Source organism: Tachypleus tridentatus, chromosome 12 (assembly GCF_004210375.1).
Source record: "Tachypleus tridentatus isolate NWPU-2018 chromosome 12, ASM421037v1, whole genome shotgun sequence".
NCBI lineage: Eukaryota > Metazoa > Arthropoda > Merostomata > Xiphosura > Limulidae > Tachypleus > Tachypleus tridentatus.
In genome coordinates, this window is record NC_134836.1 from 2952128 (window position 1) to 2969373 (window position 17246).

General features: G+C 33.6%; 1 protein-coding gene across 7 annotated transcripts in view; it reads right to left on the reverse strand.

Moving 5' to 3' along the window:
* The window catches only part of LOC143235182 (polymerase delta-interacting protein 3-like), a 58121-nt gene that overhangs the window by 5137 nt on the left and 35738 nt on the right, over window positions 1-17246 (reverse strand). For 5 of the 7 annotated variants that reach the window (XM_076473085.1, XM_076473082.1, XM_076473084.1 and 2 more), the window contains 2 exons: window positions 16558-16618; window positions 4414-4779 (listed from right to left, as the gene is read on the reverse strand). In XM_076473085.1, coding sequence (XP_076329200.1) covers window positions 4623-4779; window positions 16558-16618 — 218 coding nt within the window. In that variant the 3' untranslated portion in view covers window positions 4414-4622. Of the gene's footprint in view, window positions 1-325; window positions 508-4413; window positions 4780-16557; window positions 16619-17246 lie in introns of those variants that run through there. The other 2 variants (XM_076473081.1, XM_076473080.1) reach the window with 2 other exon arrangements.

The window sequence follows — 17246 nt, forward strand, 5'->3', positions numbered from 1 at the left end:
TAAAATGCCTTTTGGGGTTGAAATATATTGAAATGTAATTTCAATTTTTTTCCAACAAAATACAGAATTTTGTTATTTTTTAAATGATTGTGGGCAGTAAGCATAGTCAGTCAGAGTGAGAATAACCCCTCGAAGCTGTTGAGATGAAAAATCCTCCATTCTCACAATTGTAAACACTCAGCGAGAGAGAAATATAGGATTCACATTGGAAGCTGATTTTGTTCCTGCTATAAATTATTATTACGCGTTATATTTTCAATTGGTACAAATATCTATTTTAGCAGATGCTAAATTTTGAAAATATCTTCAAGCCACTTTGAACAAATCTAGGTTGCAAAACAATGAAATTTAGCTTTATTAGCATTACTTATGAATACAACATCAAAAGACTGTAGAACAGTATAAAAAAGCCTGAGTTAAAATTGCTTTAATAAGTAAGCAATCTTGAGTTGTAAGATCTTGCTAGACTTTACAGGACTCTGGTGTAAAAAATGTGAAGCCCCCCTCCTAAAAATGTATACACATGGTATACAAGAAATAAAAACATGTAAATTAGCAACAAGCCTAAAATTAATCTATAGAAAGTCAAAGGAACTTAAACATCAATCATTCTGTTACATCAGTTTAACATGTTAATTGGAATAACAGCAACAATAATAATACTACAAAATATATGCCCTTGTGGATCAAAAGCACTAAATATAAATTAATTTTTCCAAATTATGGTCTAAAGTTCACAAAACAAAAAGCAACAACATTTATCACTGTTTATAATTGTTAAACAGTAAATTACATCTTTAGTGAACTGTGGTTGCAGCAACTCTTTTGATTACATCGGAGAAAAAATTACTTTTCTTACAATTCTACTTTCAACCAACAGTCTCTCTATGATGTTGTTGAGTGGAGGGATTTTTTTTTTTGTTCATTATCATCAAAGTTTATTGAAGGATTGTTCAGCTCTTGCAGCTTTAATTAGAACTATAAATAGTGGAATCCAATTTGGTCATATCTTTCCATACCAGGTACTATAGCACTTGTAACAGAGAAATCACATAATGAAGTAAGAGAAGGAAAGTAAGGTTATTTCTCTAGCTATTTCTGTATCACCTATGAACCAAAAACATTCTGTTCTCTAGCCATATCTGAACCATCTATATACCTATGACATCAGGTTCTCCAGCCACACCTGAACCATCTACAAACACAAGAAACTGGACCCAACTCTTCAGTTGTTTAATTTACTGTAACTTCCAGATGTAGGAAAGCCAAGAGAGGATTCAATTCCTGCAATAAGTTGAAGCATTCCTCAGTTTCCATAAGGACTTTATCTAGCAAATAATTAAAACACTAACTTCAAATCTCTCCTAGTCAGATTTAAAATCAGTCATGCAACTGATGATGCTAAGTGCATCATTCTACATAATCATACCTACAATGAAAAAAAAAATGATTCAAATGCTTTCTCAACATCTGTAATCTCCAACAGAACATTGCCACTTCATAATACTTTAAGCAAAGCATCCAATAATTCAGACAGTTGCCCACACACTATCTTTATGGCTTCAACATAAGAACTCCAATAAGTCTTTGAAAGTGACTTCAGGGTGTAGTGTTTCAGGTGCTTAACAAAAATGTATCAATGTTTAGTGAACCCTGAAAAGATCTTCTAAAGATTATGTGTGCTCCAAAGAAATTATTTCACTTATGGGGACAGCAAAGCACATACCCTACACATTTATCAACCTGTCATATTCTTGCATAAACTCCTTCATAAACTTCTCTCATATTAGCTCTCTTTTCTAAACACTACTCCATATAGTCTTCAATTTTTATTTCATTCTGAATAGACGTTCTAATATTCAACAAATAAAAGACACTTCTACAACTGATACACTGACTGATAAATTATTCAACAACTAAATCAGGAATTTCTCCACCTGGAACACTGACTGACTAGTTATTCAGCAACTAAAAGACAAATTTCTCCATCTGGTACACTGACTGGCTTATTATTTAACAACTAGAACACACACTTATCCATCTCTTACACTGACTGGCTACTTATTCAACAACTTATTTCTCCACCTGGAACACTGACTGGCTAGTTATTCAAAAACTAAAGGATACACTTCTCCATATGGTACACTGACTGGTTTATTATCTAACAACTAGAACACACACTTATCCATCTCTTACACTGACTGGCTAAGTATTCAACAACTACAAGATGCAATTCTCTATCTGGTACATTGACTGGCTAATTATTCAGCAAAAAAAAAAAGACTTTTCCATCTGGCACACTTGGCTGACTAAATATCCAACAACTAAAAGATGCAATTCTCTATCTGGTACACTGACTGGCTAATTATTCAACAACTACATGATACATCTCCATCTGGTATGCTGACTGGCTAATTATTCAGTAAATAAAAGACTTCTCCATCTGGGGCACTGGCTGACTAATTATCCAACAACTAAAAGACAAATTTCTCCACCTAGTACACTGAATGGCTAATTATTAAACAACTAAAAGGCACTTCTCCTTCCAGTACACTGACTGGTTTATTATTTAACAACTACACGACACACTTTTCCAGCTGATACATTGACTGGCTAGTTATCGTTTAACTATAAGACAAACTTCTTCATCTGGTACACTGTTATGTGATTGGTCAGGTATACAACTCATTTTTTCATCTAGTACATTGACTGGTCAGAATGATTAACTAAATATAACATACATTTCATGTCTACTGCTGTTAAGGATACATGTATAAAGTTGATGCCATACTAATAACTTAATAAATCTAGAAATACTAGAATTATGAATAATGGTTTCCCTATTAAACTTATAAAGTTTAAAAGTTGGTAAGTATAAGAACACAAAAAAAATTCTTAAAAACAAAAGGTTTTTTAGTGAAATCTGAATTCCTAAGGCAGCAACAACAGACTGGTTAAAGGATGACATAAGAAAAATTTGGAAGGCTCAAAAGTAAGTTATTTTTTTAGAGAACAATAGCAATGAGAATAATCTCTTTACACATTAGCTTGGAAGGTTTCTGCATAAAATTAATTGAATTGGACTTAAGGACTAAGCAATTAGAAAGACTTACAATTGAAACTCTCTCTCCCCCTTTAAAAACTGATTATTATTAGGTAGCTATATAAACCAAAGACAGTATTTGTAAACAGTTCACATAAAGCACATAAGATACAGTTGAAGTGTGAGAACTATTATTTTTCAAACAAGAGTTACTACGAAATTATAAATTTCTTCAGTTCATCTACATCAGATTATTATATTTTGCAAGTAAAAGCAAGAGCACTAAAATTTACAGCTTTAAAATATAGATTGATAAAATATTATGAACATCCACAAATATATGATTTTACCTGTACAGCATTTATCTAGCATAGCAAATCTACCCTTAAACTTAGCTGCATGTTGTACCAATGTAATTATTTTCTGCAGGTCGAAATGAATATTTTATTAACATAGTTCTCTTTGATTATTTTTTGGGCAGCAGCAACATTTTTTTTTCTTTTTATCTGTCTCACAGTAACCATAAAAAACTCTACATATTGCACTGATGTTGGAAATACCTCTCTTACAATACATATAAATCATGCTTCAGTAATAACAGAAATAACAATGAAACAAATAACAATGTCTCTTATGTAGATAGACCTGGACACTTAGAGAAATTTGCTAATTGATAAGTTATCAGGTTCATTAATCAACTACATTCAACTAATAATTATTCTCATTTGAAACAACTGAAAATAAGAATAACCAGAAACACTAATTTTAATTAGTTGATCATTTTTGTGTTGTGATGCTAATTAATTAAGCTGAAAAGCCTTGAATTAATCAAAAACACTAATTACCAAAAACAACAATTTCAATAAACTGATTAGTTTTGGCAAGAAATGATTTAAACACATGTGACACTACTGGATGCATGGAATCAATTACAATGACTGAGTTAAATCACTTTAACTGTAGGTAATTATACACAATATTGTTCTTTCACTGGTACAGTTTACAAATCTATCACTGACTTACCAGTTTAAAATATGTAATTTGAAATAAAGCATACTAAAGAATGTCTCATGATTTGAACATGGTTTGAGAGCATGTTATATACAGATTAAAAAGAATCATTACAGAGAAAATTCTACTGCTGTTCTAAACAAATTGTTAAAAGTAATATGCTCTGAAAAAACAACTGATTTTCTCCACCATAGTTTCTACTTAGCTTGTGTTCATAGTGTGAAAAATGTAAACAGATTTACAATTTTTGAATTTTGGACACAATTCTTATTAGAATATGGAGATATCTGAGCTTAACTTCACAGATGAACAGCATCTATATGAGGTTTCTGCTGACAAATATAATTTAAAATACAACATTTATTTAAAAGAAGTCTTTAATTTCATAATTGTTTACACAAAAACAAATAGAAGCTTGATCCATAGAAATATGAATACATCCACATAAACTATTCATGAGCAGCATTTTTGTGTAAAGATGTAGGCAAATGAATAAACACAACCCATTGGAAAAAAGTGTCATAGTTATTTGGTAATTTCGTTTTTACTCACTGGAGTAGCAAATAAATCATGGCATTCTTACAGTAAACTTTACAGGCCCACATGAAGCTGAAGGAGTAGATACCAGTTGTGGAGGCAGACTTGCTGTCTGGTTGATCTGCTTACCAATTCCTTGGTTCCTAAGAAAGGATGGCTTAATCCCTCCTGATAAATAAGACTGGGGTCTGAAAAATAAGACATGCTGATCTATATTGAAATTGTTATTTTTATAAAACATGTTACAATTAGGTATAACTAGAAGTGAATGTGGTATAAAAAGTTTAAGATCAAGCTTAAAAGATACTGGATGTGATATTTTACAAGCACAACTTATAGTTAATGATCACTCATTTACAAATCTTTTTCTACACAGGTTCATTTGAATTGACTGACCATGTGCCACTTTGCACTTGTTTAAAGTTTGTTACTACTAACATTTCATACAGGATGGGTATCTTCACAATATCAGGCAGGCTTTTTATAAATATTACAAGTCATTTGTACTCAGTAAAATCAGTTTTGTAATGAAGTAATTTTACTACAGATTTGTCTGTGAATATATCACTTTTTTTTTTTTTACTAGTCTGAGTGCAAAGTGATATTCACATACAACTAAAAATACTTTTTCATCTCAAAAATCCCAAATTTCATTTGTGTAATCTCCAAACCCTCCTAAATATATTTCAGATGTTTGTTTTTAGTAAAACTTTATATTTTATATTATTATCCCTACCCTAATTCTATAAAAGGTAAGTCAGATTGACAGACTTCATAACCATCACCACCAAAAATTGAAATAAATCTAAATTACTCTTTCTTTCTTTCCAAAATAACTTCAAATTGTAACATGACATTAGATTTGTTTATACTAAGTAGCTTTAAGCTTGTAACAGTACATCTATTTATAATTAAATTTTATTGCTTGTTGAGCCACGTCTACTATTCATGGCATTAAAAATTGTAAATCACTCAGTGAACGTGGAGCTTATATTATGCTACTGAATTACATTACCTACAATCTAATCTAACTTTAACTAACTTAAATATATTCCTATTTTTACATTTATTATAATATATAAAGAATACACATGAAAAACAAGAAATAAAGTACATATCTGGACTTTTTTTGCTGCCAACTGTCAATGACACATAACCCTGTTTCTTTTATATTAATGATAGCAGTGCACAAAAATGATTTTATTTAATTAAAAAGTACATCAAAGAATATAGAATAATAATATGCAGAAATCAATGTCCCATAATGATCCTAATGTTTTTGGCTTTCTAGCTACATGGCTGGAGCTGTTACAAATTCCTCTTATGCAAGTTGATATGTTTCCCATGGGAACAAAGCTTGCTCTAAGAGAAATTGATAATTCTCTGTTCAGAGAACAATATAATATAAAGTCATTTTAACAGATGAAAACTTTGGCTTTCTACTGGTTATAAATAATATAGAATTAAACATAAGAAAACTATAAACATGTTAAGAGCCTGATTTTCTAGCTGATGGCTCTACAACCAAACAAAATTAAATGCTATAAAAATTATGATTTACATGAGTCATGAAGATTTTGTAGTAATGAAATGACATTAAAGTTCATACTCATTGGAGTGGTGGTGAACAAATACAAGAAGGTATGCCTAGAGAAAACATGACACACCTGTCACACTACGGAGAATTCAAGATTCTTTTAAATACTAGCTTGTACAATTAAATTGGTTTGGTGTTTTATGGTACAATGCAGCTTTGCTATCTGTGCCAAACATCTGGTGAAAAGTTAAAATTAAAAGTAAATTTAGTAAAATTCATAAAAGGAAATTAAGGTAAAACAAAACAAAGTTAAAAAAAACATAAATAGCAATAAAACCAATGTTTACATCAGGCCTACAGCAGTAACAGAAAAACTACAGTAATACAAGTTGTAAAGGACTTTCTGCAGCATAATTGTAATTATCATAACTTGCCAGGAAGACTAACAGATAAGACCAAAAACCACCTTCAGTCACCTGAAGTTGGCTTTTCCAGTCCTGGTTCCGAGTTATTTCATGTTATGGCCATTTTCAGAAAGTAAAGTAATAAAAGTTCTAAAAGACTTGCAGGAAAATTTTAATATTAACTTGCCAGGATGACTAACAGGTAGTTCAAACAGCAGCATTAGTCACCTAAAGTTGGCCTTTCCAGTCCTGGTTTCAAGTTATTTGATCTTACAGCCATTTACTAATTTCAAATCGAACAAGATGGATTTTGATTGCTAAAAGGGAATCATATTAAGGTCAAGTGTATAAATTAAAAAACTTAAATAGCATTAAAAAGATTAATGGCCTTTAAAAAACTAAAAACACTTCCAAGGTGGACAGTGTAACCATCACCATCACTGTCTAATGTCATGGAGAAACCCTGGGTCAGAACATGTTTAAAATGGTGCCATCGTTGAGAGTTGTAACGATGGCAAGAAAGTAAAATGTGGCTTATTGTGACCAGTTTCGACTGAATAAGAGCACAATACATCTTTAGCACAGAACATCGATCTGCTCCCCAAGTGGTGTAAGAGAGGACACGGAGGATGTTCATTGCTCTTGTACATTTGACCCGCAGCTGCTTGATGTGTGGTATAAAAATCAGCTTACAGTCAAAGATAAGCCCCAAGAATTTTGTATCAGGGATCACAGGCAGCACAGCTTCACCAATACGGAGTTCAGGATCAGGGTGAAACCCCCTCCTCGTTGGTGGTAAAAGTGCATGCAAATGGTTTTAGAGAGAAAGAAGTTAAAGCTGGAGAGGGAGTTTTTCAGTGATGGCATGAATTTTTATAATGAAAAGTGTGACACTCAAAAGACAGCCCTGAGGAACTCCAAGTTCCTGTAGAAAAAAAAGGTGCAGTGTTGGACCCACACGAACTTGGAATCTCCTGTCCATTAAAAAATTAATAAAAATGGGCAAATGGCCACATAACCCATATATATGGAGGTCTTGCCAAATGCCATACCTCCATGTTGTATCATAAGCCTTCTCAATGTCAAAGAATATTGATACAAGATGTTGTCATTTGAGAAAAACTTCTCTGACTGACATTTCAAGTCAAATCAGGTGGTCCAAAGCAGTGCCCTGTCATTGGAACCCACACTGGATGGGCAAGAGGAGGTTGTTTGATTCAAGGAAACAAACAAGACGAGCATTAATCATCCTCTCTAAGGTCTTAGAGACAGTTCGTCAAAGCGATTAGGCAGTAGTTTGAAGGAATCTTGGTATCTTTCCCAGGATTAAAGAAAGGTAGGACAAGAGTCAGGCACCAGGCATCAAGAAAAAACATTCTCCTGCCAGATCTGGTTAAAAACAATCAGAAGAATAGCATGAGAAGCAGGAGATAGATGGTTCAGCATTTCATAGTGTACATCATGAGGTCCAACAGATCTACTTCCAGACTGATGATGGGCCAGTTTCAGTTCCATCAGTGTAAATGGACAATTATAGTTATAGAGACATTCAGCTTGAAATAAAAGAGGTGATCACTCTGTCCAAGTCTTAATAGCTAAGAAGGTGGAGAAGTAGAAGTGCTAGATACCTGGCAAAAGCTTTCACCTGAAGTATCTACTTCCTGGCCATCAGAGAGCAATATTGAGAGGGGAACAGAATTATATTACTCATTGAACTTTCGAATCTTGTCCCATATAACTTTGGAACTGGTGGTAGAAGATATACTGGTTGTGAACTTTATCCAAGATTCCTTCTGGCTTCAATGTCTTATCCATCAAGGATGTGAATGGGACTGTTGGGAAGAGATGCAGTGCGAGAGTGTGGGATACCTATGAAAAGTATTCCAAGCCCGTTTTTGAGCCTTCAGTGCCATGTGGCAGGCAGGATTCCACCACAGATGAGGATATCATGGAAAATGTGTCAAGGTTTTAGGAATACATTGAACAGCTGCTTGTATAATACAGTCAGTTACTGCTGCCATACAGTATCTATTGATGGCTTACAGATGATGGTAGGATCAAGTTTGGTGAGGTCAGTGAAAGAGAGCCAATTTGTTTGATCCAGCTTCAACCAAGGCAGGTGGGTCAGGTGGCATCAACCACTGCCAGTCTCTCTCAAAATTATAGGAAAATTATCACTGCCTCGTAGATTATTGTGAACACTCCATGAGAAATGGGAGAATAGTGACGTGGAGCAAATTGCGAGATCAATAGCAGTATAGGATTGACTAGTTACAGGAAAATAAGTAAAAGAATGAGTATTGAAAAGAGAAAGGTTGTGATCAGAGAGCATATGCTCTATGAAGTGACCCCTCCTATCAATATATTAGCATTTCCCCAGAGGGGATGATGTCCATTAAAGTTCCTCAGGATTAAAAAGGGAGATGGCCATTGTTCAATGAAAGCATCAAGGTCTGATTGATCATAGGTCTCTCCAGGCAACAGATAGAGAGAACAAACAGTGACGGTACGACTATTTTTATTCGAGGGAGGTCTATTGACCTCCATGGATCCTGCCCTGGGTCAATTGCACAGGTCGTTGTTACTGGAAGAAGATTCCAGTGAGTGAGGAGATGAACAAATGATTGTTTTGCATCTTCAGGTGGGAGAAGAAGGTGTACCCGGAACCATAGGAAGTAGATCTTGGGGTTTGTTGGAATGTATGTTAGGGACAGAGATGAGTGTTGAAGTTGATTCATCAACATTTTTAACCATGAAGGTCAAAATATTTTTCATTTGGTTTCAGAACGATTCTTTTGGAGGCACAGAGAGATCTGTCTGCACTCCCACTAAAGTTGTAGGAACAAAGTGCAGCAGCATACATCCAACATGAGGTGGTGGACAGTAACTTTCGAGCCTCAGGGTAAGTAATGTTATGAATCGTTTTCAAATGCTGTACCTCTTTTTCTTCCAACCATTTAGGGCAAGAATGAAAGTAGGATGGGTGAGAGCTATTGCAATTGAGACAATGAGGGTCCATTTCACACTCATAGGCATCGTGGTCCTTGCCACCACAACAAGCACACATCAAGGAACCACAACATGACATCTACGAGTGACAGAACTGCTGATACTGAAAACATCTGAGAGGGTTTATTGTGTATGGCCATACCCTGCAATTAAGATAACCTGCCTTGATGTTGGCAGGTGGACATTGTGATGTAAATGTCAGAATGAGGACATTGGGCAGCATCATAATTCCATCTTTGAAAGTGGAGATATGCCTCACTGCTGAAACTCCTTGCGTGGAGAAACCAGCAAGAATCTGTGACTCAGGGATGTTCTTGAAATTGCTCTCAACAATAACTCCTCATGACGAATTCAAAGTAGCATGAGGCTTAACCTCAATAGGTATATCCCCAATCACCTTTAAATTCAAGAGAAGTTCACTGTGTTGAGATGTGGATGTTTCCACCAATATGTCACCAGATCAAAGCTTCTTTACTGACTTTGGAGAGCCAGCAAGTCCCTCTAGTCCCTTCTGAATGAAAAAGGGATGTCACCAGATCAAAGCTTCTTTACTGACTTTGGAGAGCCAGCAAGTCCCTCTAGTCCCTTCTGAAAGAAAAAGGGAGACATTTGCCCTAAAGGTTTGTCTAAAAGAGAATGTAGGATAAGAAAATGAGGTATGGCAGGTGTTACAGATGTTGAAGATTGCTGCTCAGGATCTTCAAAACGTGATCATTTGCCTATGGACTGTTTTTTCACTATTTTACTTCAGTTTTCATTTGGAAGATCCATAATAAAAAAAGGAATATTTCAGTGTCCACTAACCCCACCCACCATGGTGCTCTACAAGAGTATGCACTATGATGCCAAACTAGGACACTACAGCAATGCCAGGGTTTTATGAGCACTATAACCAAACACCAGCATCAGATACAATGTCCACAACACTTGTTGAGAACATTCAACACTGGTACTTGGTTGACTCTAGCCCAAGTGTACCAGCCGACTGACCCAGGGGGGCCCACCACAAGGCTGCCTGTCTACAAGAACTCAAGGCCAAAGTGGAGTGTTAGGGTTGGACCCTTCAACCACCAGAATCCTCTCCTCCCCTTCATGGGTCACCACGCACAGCAAACACATAGGTGGATGTTTAGATCCCAAAGGAGGTAAACTGAAAGAACAAAACCTTTCCTGGGAGGTCCCCTCACCATGTGCAGGAATTCATACCAAGGGGTATACAATTAAAAACTTAAAACTTGTATATTATTAAAATATTGATTATTAAGTACAAGCTGATGTCATAGTAATTTGTATAACATAAACAAACAGTAGTTTAAATTTTGAATGTAAACCACTAAGTATCTCAGTGCATGTGCAAATATGCAAGCAGCAATATACAAATCAATTATTTGTCTGGTATCACATAATTAATAATTGTTGCAAGTAAATCACTGAAACAATTTTGAGGGAATTTGGAAGAACAACTCATGTGGGCCCAAATGGCAAAATTTAAGTTTATTTGCATTCAGTGATATGAGTCTGGCAACAATTGCTATTTTTAGATGTTGAGCCACACCTCCCTCGTCAAAGGTTGTTGTTTTTTAATTAAGCACAAAGCTACACAATAGGCTATCTGTGTTCTGCCCACTATGGGTATCGAAACCCGAATTTTAGCGTTGTAAGTCCACAGACATACTGCTGAGCCACTGGGGGACTTATCAAAGGTATTTCAGACAAATGGTTCATGTGATAGGCTATTTAAATTTTACCCCTTCCTATTGCCTTAATAATTAACTGAAGGAAAACTAATTGAATCATCTGAAGGAATTACAATACTTAAAAAGGTTTCAAAAGGTGTGACAATTTTTTAGACTCTTTGTATAGTTGTTTTTTAGCTTATCTAGAAATATTCTCGAGGGAAACGTGTTTCATCTAAGGGTGTGAAATATTTTCTAGTACCATAAAAATATATTATGAATATCTGATTTTTTAAAACTATTTGTTGTTAATAAAACTCAAAAATTATGTTTACCCACTTTGTAACAAAACTTTTAAAAACATTATACACATCTCGGTAGCAATACTCGCATTAGCAAAGGAGAGAAGATGACTCTAGACATGCTTAAACAGTAATCTTATTACTAAACTAGACAAAGGCTTGGTCATTTTGAATAAAGACTACACTGACAAAGTAATACAGCTATTATATTTCTCCATGCTACTTTTGCTTCATTTAAACATACCTGGAATTAGAATACAGAAAGTACTGAAGTGTCATTAATTCTGTGTGCATCTTATTCACAATTTCTTTATGATTATTTCTAAAGATTCTACTCTTTAATGTACTCAAGAAGTATTATTGTTTAAACTATATGTTGTTTACTTAATTATTTGTAAGCACCAAGTGACTCACCCAATTGCTATTTTTAAGAGAATAGAAACTGACTGAATTCTTCCTAAATTAAAAAGAAAGAACAAAAACTAATGTCTTAGATGTTAATAGTTATAATGATATCATACATGTTACTTCCCAAATAGAAACTCTTTGTGGACTACTCAAGTTTCACAAATTTCCTTGTCCCATTAGATCTATTTGCTTCCAACATTAAGTGTTTCAATTAAATATTGTCTAATATTTATATGAATCTTTTAATGACATTAAATTTAATAACTACACATTGAAAAACGAGTTTAATTTTTATAATAATTTCAGAAACCTGAGAACTGATGATGTACATTTATCTAGTCAGGATGGCAAATAGGAAGAATGCATGCTAACCATGGCACATAATGAATTGCTTTTAATATACACACTTAAACTTAGAGATAATGAAAACAAGTTTTTGAAGAAAAAAGAAAATAGATATAAGAATCCAGGTTTTCAGTTTAAATACTTACTAATTGTAATAAGGCATTTTGAGACAATACATAAAATTCTCATTGAAAATGTATTGAATAGAAGGTATACATAACTTGTCAATTAAAACAGAAATGTTTGAAATCAAATTATTTATTGAAGTATGTGAACTCTTCAAACAAAATAACTGCAGCCAGTTTTGAAACTGCAAATGGAACAGCAAAGCAATGTAGGCCATTTAGTGATGGTGAATATATATTTATATTGTATGCAGTTTCACATCTCTTTGAAAACTTACAATAAAGATAAAATTATTAAACTCTTATAAGAAATGTGATTAAGCAAATACATCACTTGAAACTACAAAACACTTTTTTTTTTATGGCATACTAGTTAAGCCCTAGCTGCCACCCTTGTTTTAATGTTGAACTTCTGTTCACTGAATCTTCTCTAGATGAGACTACTGGCCTTTGTTCTAAAAGATAATGAAAGTATTAATGGATTTAGTTGCTTTTTATTCAACTGATGGAACCTTTCATGAAGAACTCTGTTTATCAGTTTACTTGCAACTTTTATGAACAGATTGATGGAATCAGAATGGGGTCTAGGTTAGCATCAGAAATGGCTAATGTTCTCATGTGAATGACGGCTGAGGGACTGTTTCACTGAGTTCAAATTTCTTATTCATAATTGCCATGTTGATTACATATTTGTAATTCTAATAAGTGAAAATGAATTTGCAAAATGTATAGAATTTGCCAATTGTAGCCACAATAAGTTCACCTGTATGCTAACAGTGCTCCACTCTTCCTTTTCTTGATACAGGTGTTCAACAAGGATATTTCAATGTCAATTGTTATCAGAAACTCACCCAAATCAGACTATACACTACCTTTGACAGCTTTTTTTTTCTTTACACTTTATTTCAAAGAAAACGTTGAAGAATGTTTTACATCCTGTGCATACAGAATTACTGTCCTGTGAGCCTTTATAGCAATGATTACTCAACTTAAAATCCATTTTAAAACTTAACTCCTTTCTCAGCAACTTTATAGATTCTACTATCAATATAACCATCCAACAACTATCTCTATCTAGGTCATTGAACTATGACATCATAAAACTATGAATAATGATTTTTTTATGACATACAGGGCTTGCACTCATTAATCTTGAAGAAATTAAGTGCCATAATCAACAGTCTAACCAAAAGTTATTTCATTGCGTGTTTAGACCTCTACTGAAAATTCCAAATCTGTTCAAATTTAAAGATCAAATTCATTTTTCTAAGAGTTTTATATCATTTATGAACAGTGCTGCCTAATGTGTGAAGGTGCCTACATCAGCTTACTATCAGAAGACTGGAAGGTCATTTAACACATTCTAATTTTAGATACAAGGACAATTTAAGCATTTTTTGGCATGCACTTGGTAATTTGATGTGGTTCCATCCCCCAATAAGCCCAAAGTAATTGGTAAAGCTAAAAATGAGGCTAAACTATGGGTGAAGGAAATGCTTCCAATTATCTAAACAAAATCAAGATTAAACAATGAACAAAGCACTACTGAACTTTTATTCACAAATTAGGTATTTGGATAAGATATTTCTTTTGCTGAAATGCTACCCATTTTGTTTTTTTATAATTTAACCATGGAATGAGAAAATTGCATTGAAGCACCTTGTAGTGTAAATCTTCCATCATAACATCTGCATTTGTAAGACAACTAAACTGCAAAAAAACATTTCATGTCTTCTATCCCATGGAGTCATTATATTGTATGCCAACCATGGGGATGGCTACAGGCAAGCAAAGTTACCATAGATCGTAAACAACTCTATAGAGAAGTGTTATTTTTTATATAACAGAAATAAAATGGCACAGTAAAATATTTACACTGTTACAAGTCAGTTGATTGTTCTCTTTCCAAGACTGTATTAAAAAATCCTTTAGGATAATAATTTGTACATGATGAGGACTTCTTTTCTACCATTTTCAAATTTTACATTTTTTTCAGAAAAGCCTGCATGAAACAACGTGATATGAGCATTTTTCTGAATTCATTAGTCTTTAATGTCACTTCAGAATTTTCTGGCTCCACTTAATTAACAGATTTTATCCACACTTTTATAGTTATAAAGTAAAGAATTTTTCTAAAGCAATATAACATCTGAATCCAGAACACTGTTGAGATATGAAAACACGTCTTGTTCTACGTTATGTGAACTATGACTGGAGTTAGTATGACAATGTTTGGGATGTAATTATTTACATAGTTCTCGTTTGTAACTGTCATAAAATTAGATCTCAGGTACAACATCCACTGACAATTATCCAACTCAAGTATACCTTTTCTTTAAAAAGATGAAGGTAAATATCTTAATAGTTCAGAAATGGGTGCTTTACAGTTTCAGAGGTAAACGTTTTTTAAACTGTTGTGATAAACTGTATAAATGCCATAGAATTATTGATTAAAGTAAAGATGTCTCAGTTTTACTTCTGTTTTAGACTTTGTAAAATCAAGAACTTGTGAGAAGATTGGTTAATTGGTTGGTTTGGTGTTTTATGGCACAAAGCAACTTGGCTATCTGTGCCAAACATCAAGTAAAAAGTTAAAATTAAACTAATTTAGTAAAATTCATAAAAGAAAATTAAGGTAAAACAAAACAAAACAAAGTTAAAAAAACAAAAACATAAATAGCATTAAACCAATGTTTACATCTACTCTACAGCAGTAAGAGAAAAACTACTGTAATGCAAGTTGTAAAGGACTTTGTGTTGCTTAATTGCAATTATCATAACTCACCAGGAAGACTAACAGGTAAGTTCAAAAATTACCATTAGTCACCTAAAGTTGGCCTTTGCAGTCCTGGTTCTGAGTTATTTGACGTTATGGCCATTTTCAGAAAGTAAAGTAATAAAAGTTCTAAAAGACTTGCAGGAAAATTTTAATTATAACTTGCCAGGATGACTAACAGGTAGTTCAAACAGCAGAGTTAGTCACCTGAAATTGGCCTTTCCAGTCCCAGTTTCGAGTTATTTGACATTATGGACATTTCCTAATTTCAAATTGAACTAGATGGACCTTGCTTCTTAAAACAGAATTATATTAAAAAGGTTGAATGTATAAATAAAAAACTTAAACTGCATTAAAAAGATTAATAGCCTTTAAAAAACTAAAAACATTTCCAGGGTAGACAGTGTCACCATCACCAATAACACTATCTAATGTTATGGAGAAACCTTGGGACAGAACATGTTTAAAATGTTGCCATTGTTGAGAGTATTACACAGACAACACATTGGTGCATCAGTCACAGATAAAAGAAAACAATTTGAGAAAGGTTTCTCTGATTGACATTTCAAGTTGAATCAGGTGATCCATGGTGGAGCACTGTCATTGGAACCCACACTGGGTGGGCTTGTGAGAAGAAAAAATTTTTTTGTGAATTTATGCTAGAATATGTTTTATGGCAATCAAGCAAATTATTTACAAATAATCAAATATCTAAAACAAATGTATAATAGTTTTTTAAATTGAGAATGAATGGGTGAGTTAACTACAATACTTCCCTACTAATGTAAACACCAAGTAAGTGTTTTAACTTTCAATTTGATTATATCGTAAAGTGAAACAGTGGCCTTTCAACTACTGTAAGGGCCACATGTAAATATCTGGAATTGAGTTAAGCTTTAGATGACAATCCTGGAATAGGGGGGTGCATTAACTGGCTTTGACCTCTTATTGGAAGACCAGCTACCTGACTCACAGGAGTGGATGAGAGTTTTTTTTTTTTTTATTACACTACCAGTGGACATCTAGCTGTATGTTTTCATACCGATTTCCCATTTTCTGTTTTGCTAGTTACAGTTTATGTTACTTCACATTCCAGCCATCCCATTTCCTCTGAAAGTCAGTGAAGATCTTTCAAGATTGCCACTTTCATACTATTGTTACAGAGGATGTTACATCCTTCCATTAGAGTTGTGCTGAATGTGATAAAGGAAGACTATTAATTTCCTAATTTCACTGCATGTCAGGTCACATACTCTGAGGTGATGGTTCTGAGTGTACAGGTCCTTTGCATCCTGTCATCCATTTGGGACCACAAAATTTTAGTAGTACTGCTTGTCACATTTAGAAGCTTTCAAAGTACACTAAGCTAAAAAAACTGGCCTACCTTGAAGGTTTTACCACCTCTGTTTTGCTTTCAGGTAGAAGACTGCACTGCATAGGGTTACCTAGTGAAACAATATGTAAAAACACATACAATCTGATTAGATACTATAATATGTTAGTATAATAACTTACTATATCAAATTTAACTAACAGCATAAAGACCATGTGTAGCATACTAACAAGTATCAAGTACAGTTATAAAGTCGTGTCATGTGCAATATGAAAGACTATGACTAGATACTAGTAAATGTTAATACATTAATTAACTACACCAAGTATATATGTGAATAAGTCATGTGTAATGAAACACCACATAACAAATCTTTACCATACCAAAATACTTAGCAGAGTTCCTATGTTGTGCAATAATCAGTGATGACGAGAAACCCACTTGTTGAGAAATTTATATGCAAAAACGGCTCGTTTGGACTGAGAAAACACTTTACATAGAAGGTCGAAACGTTGTTCGCTCTTCTATGTAAAGTGTTTTCTCAGCCCAAACGAGCCGTTTTTGCATATAAAATTCCTATGTTGTGCAATTCAATATAAGTCAGTTAATACAATGAATGTTGGCTAATAGAACAAGTTTATCTTTATTGGAGGTTTTATTTAAGTTAATTTATTTCTCTGTCCCAATTTAAAAAAAAAACGTTCTCTTCAATATTATCTATTGGAATCCTCAAACTTTTA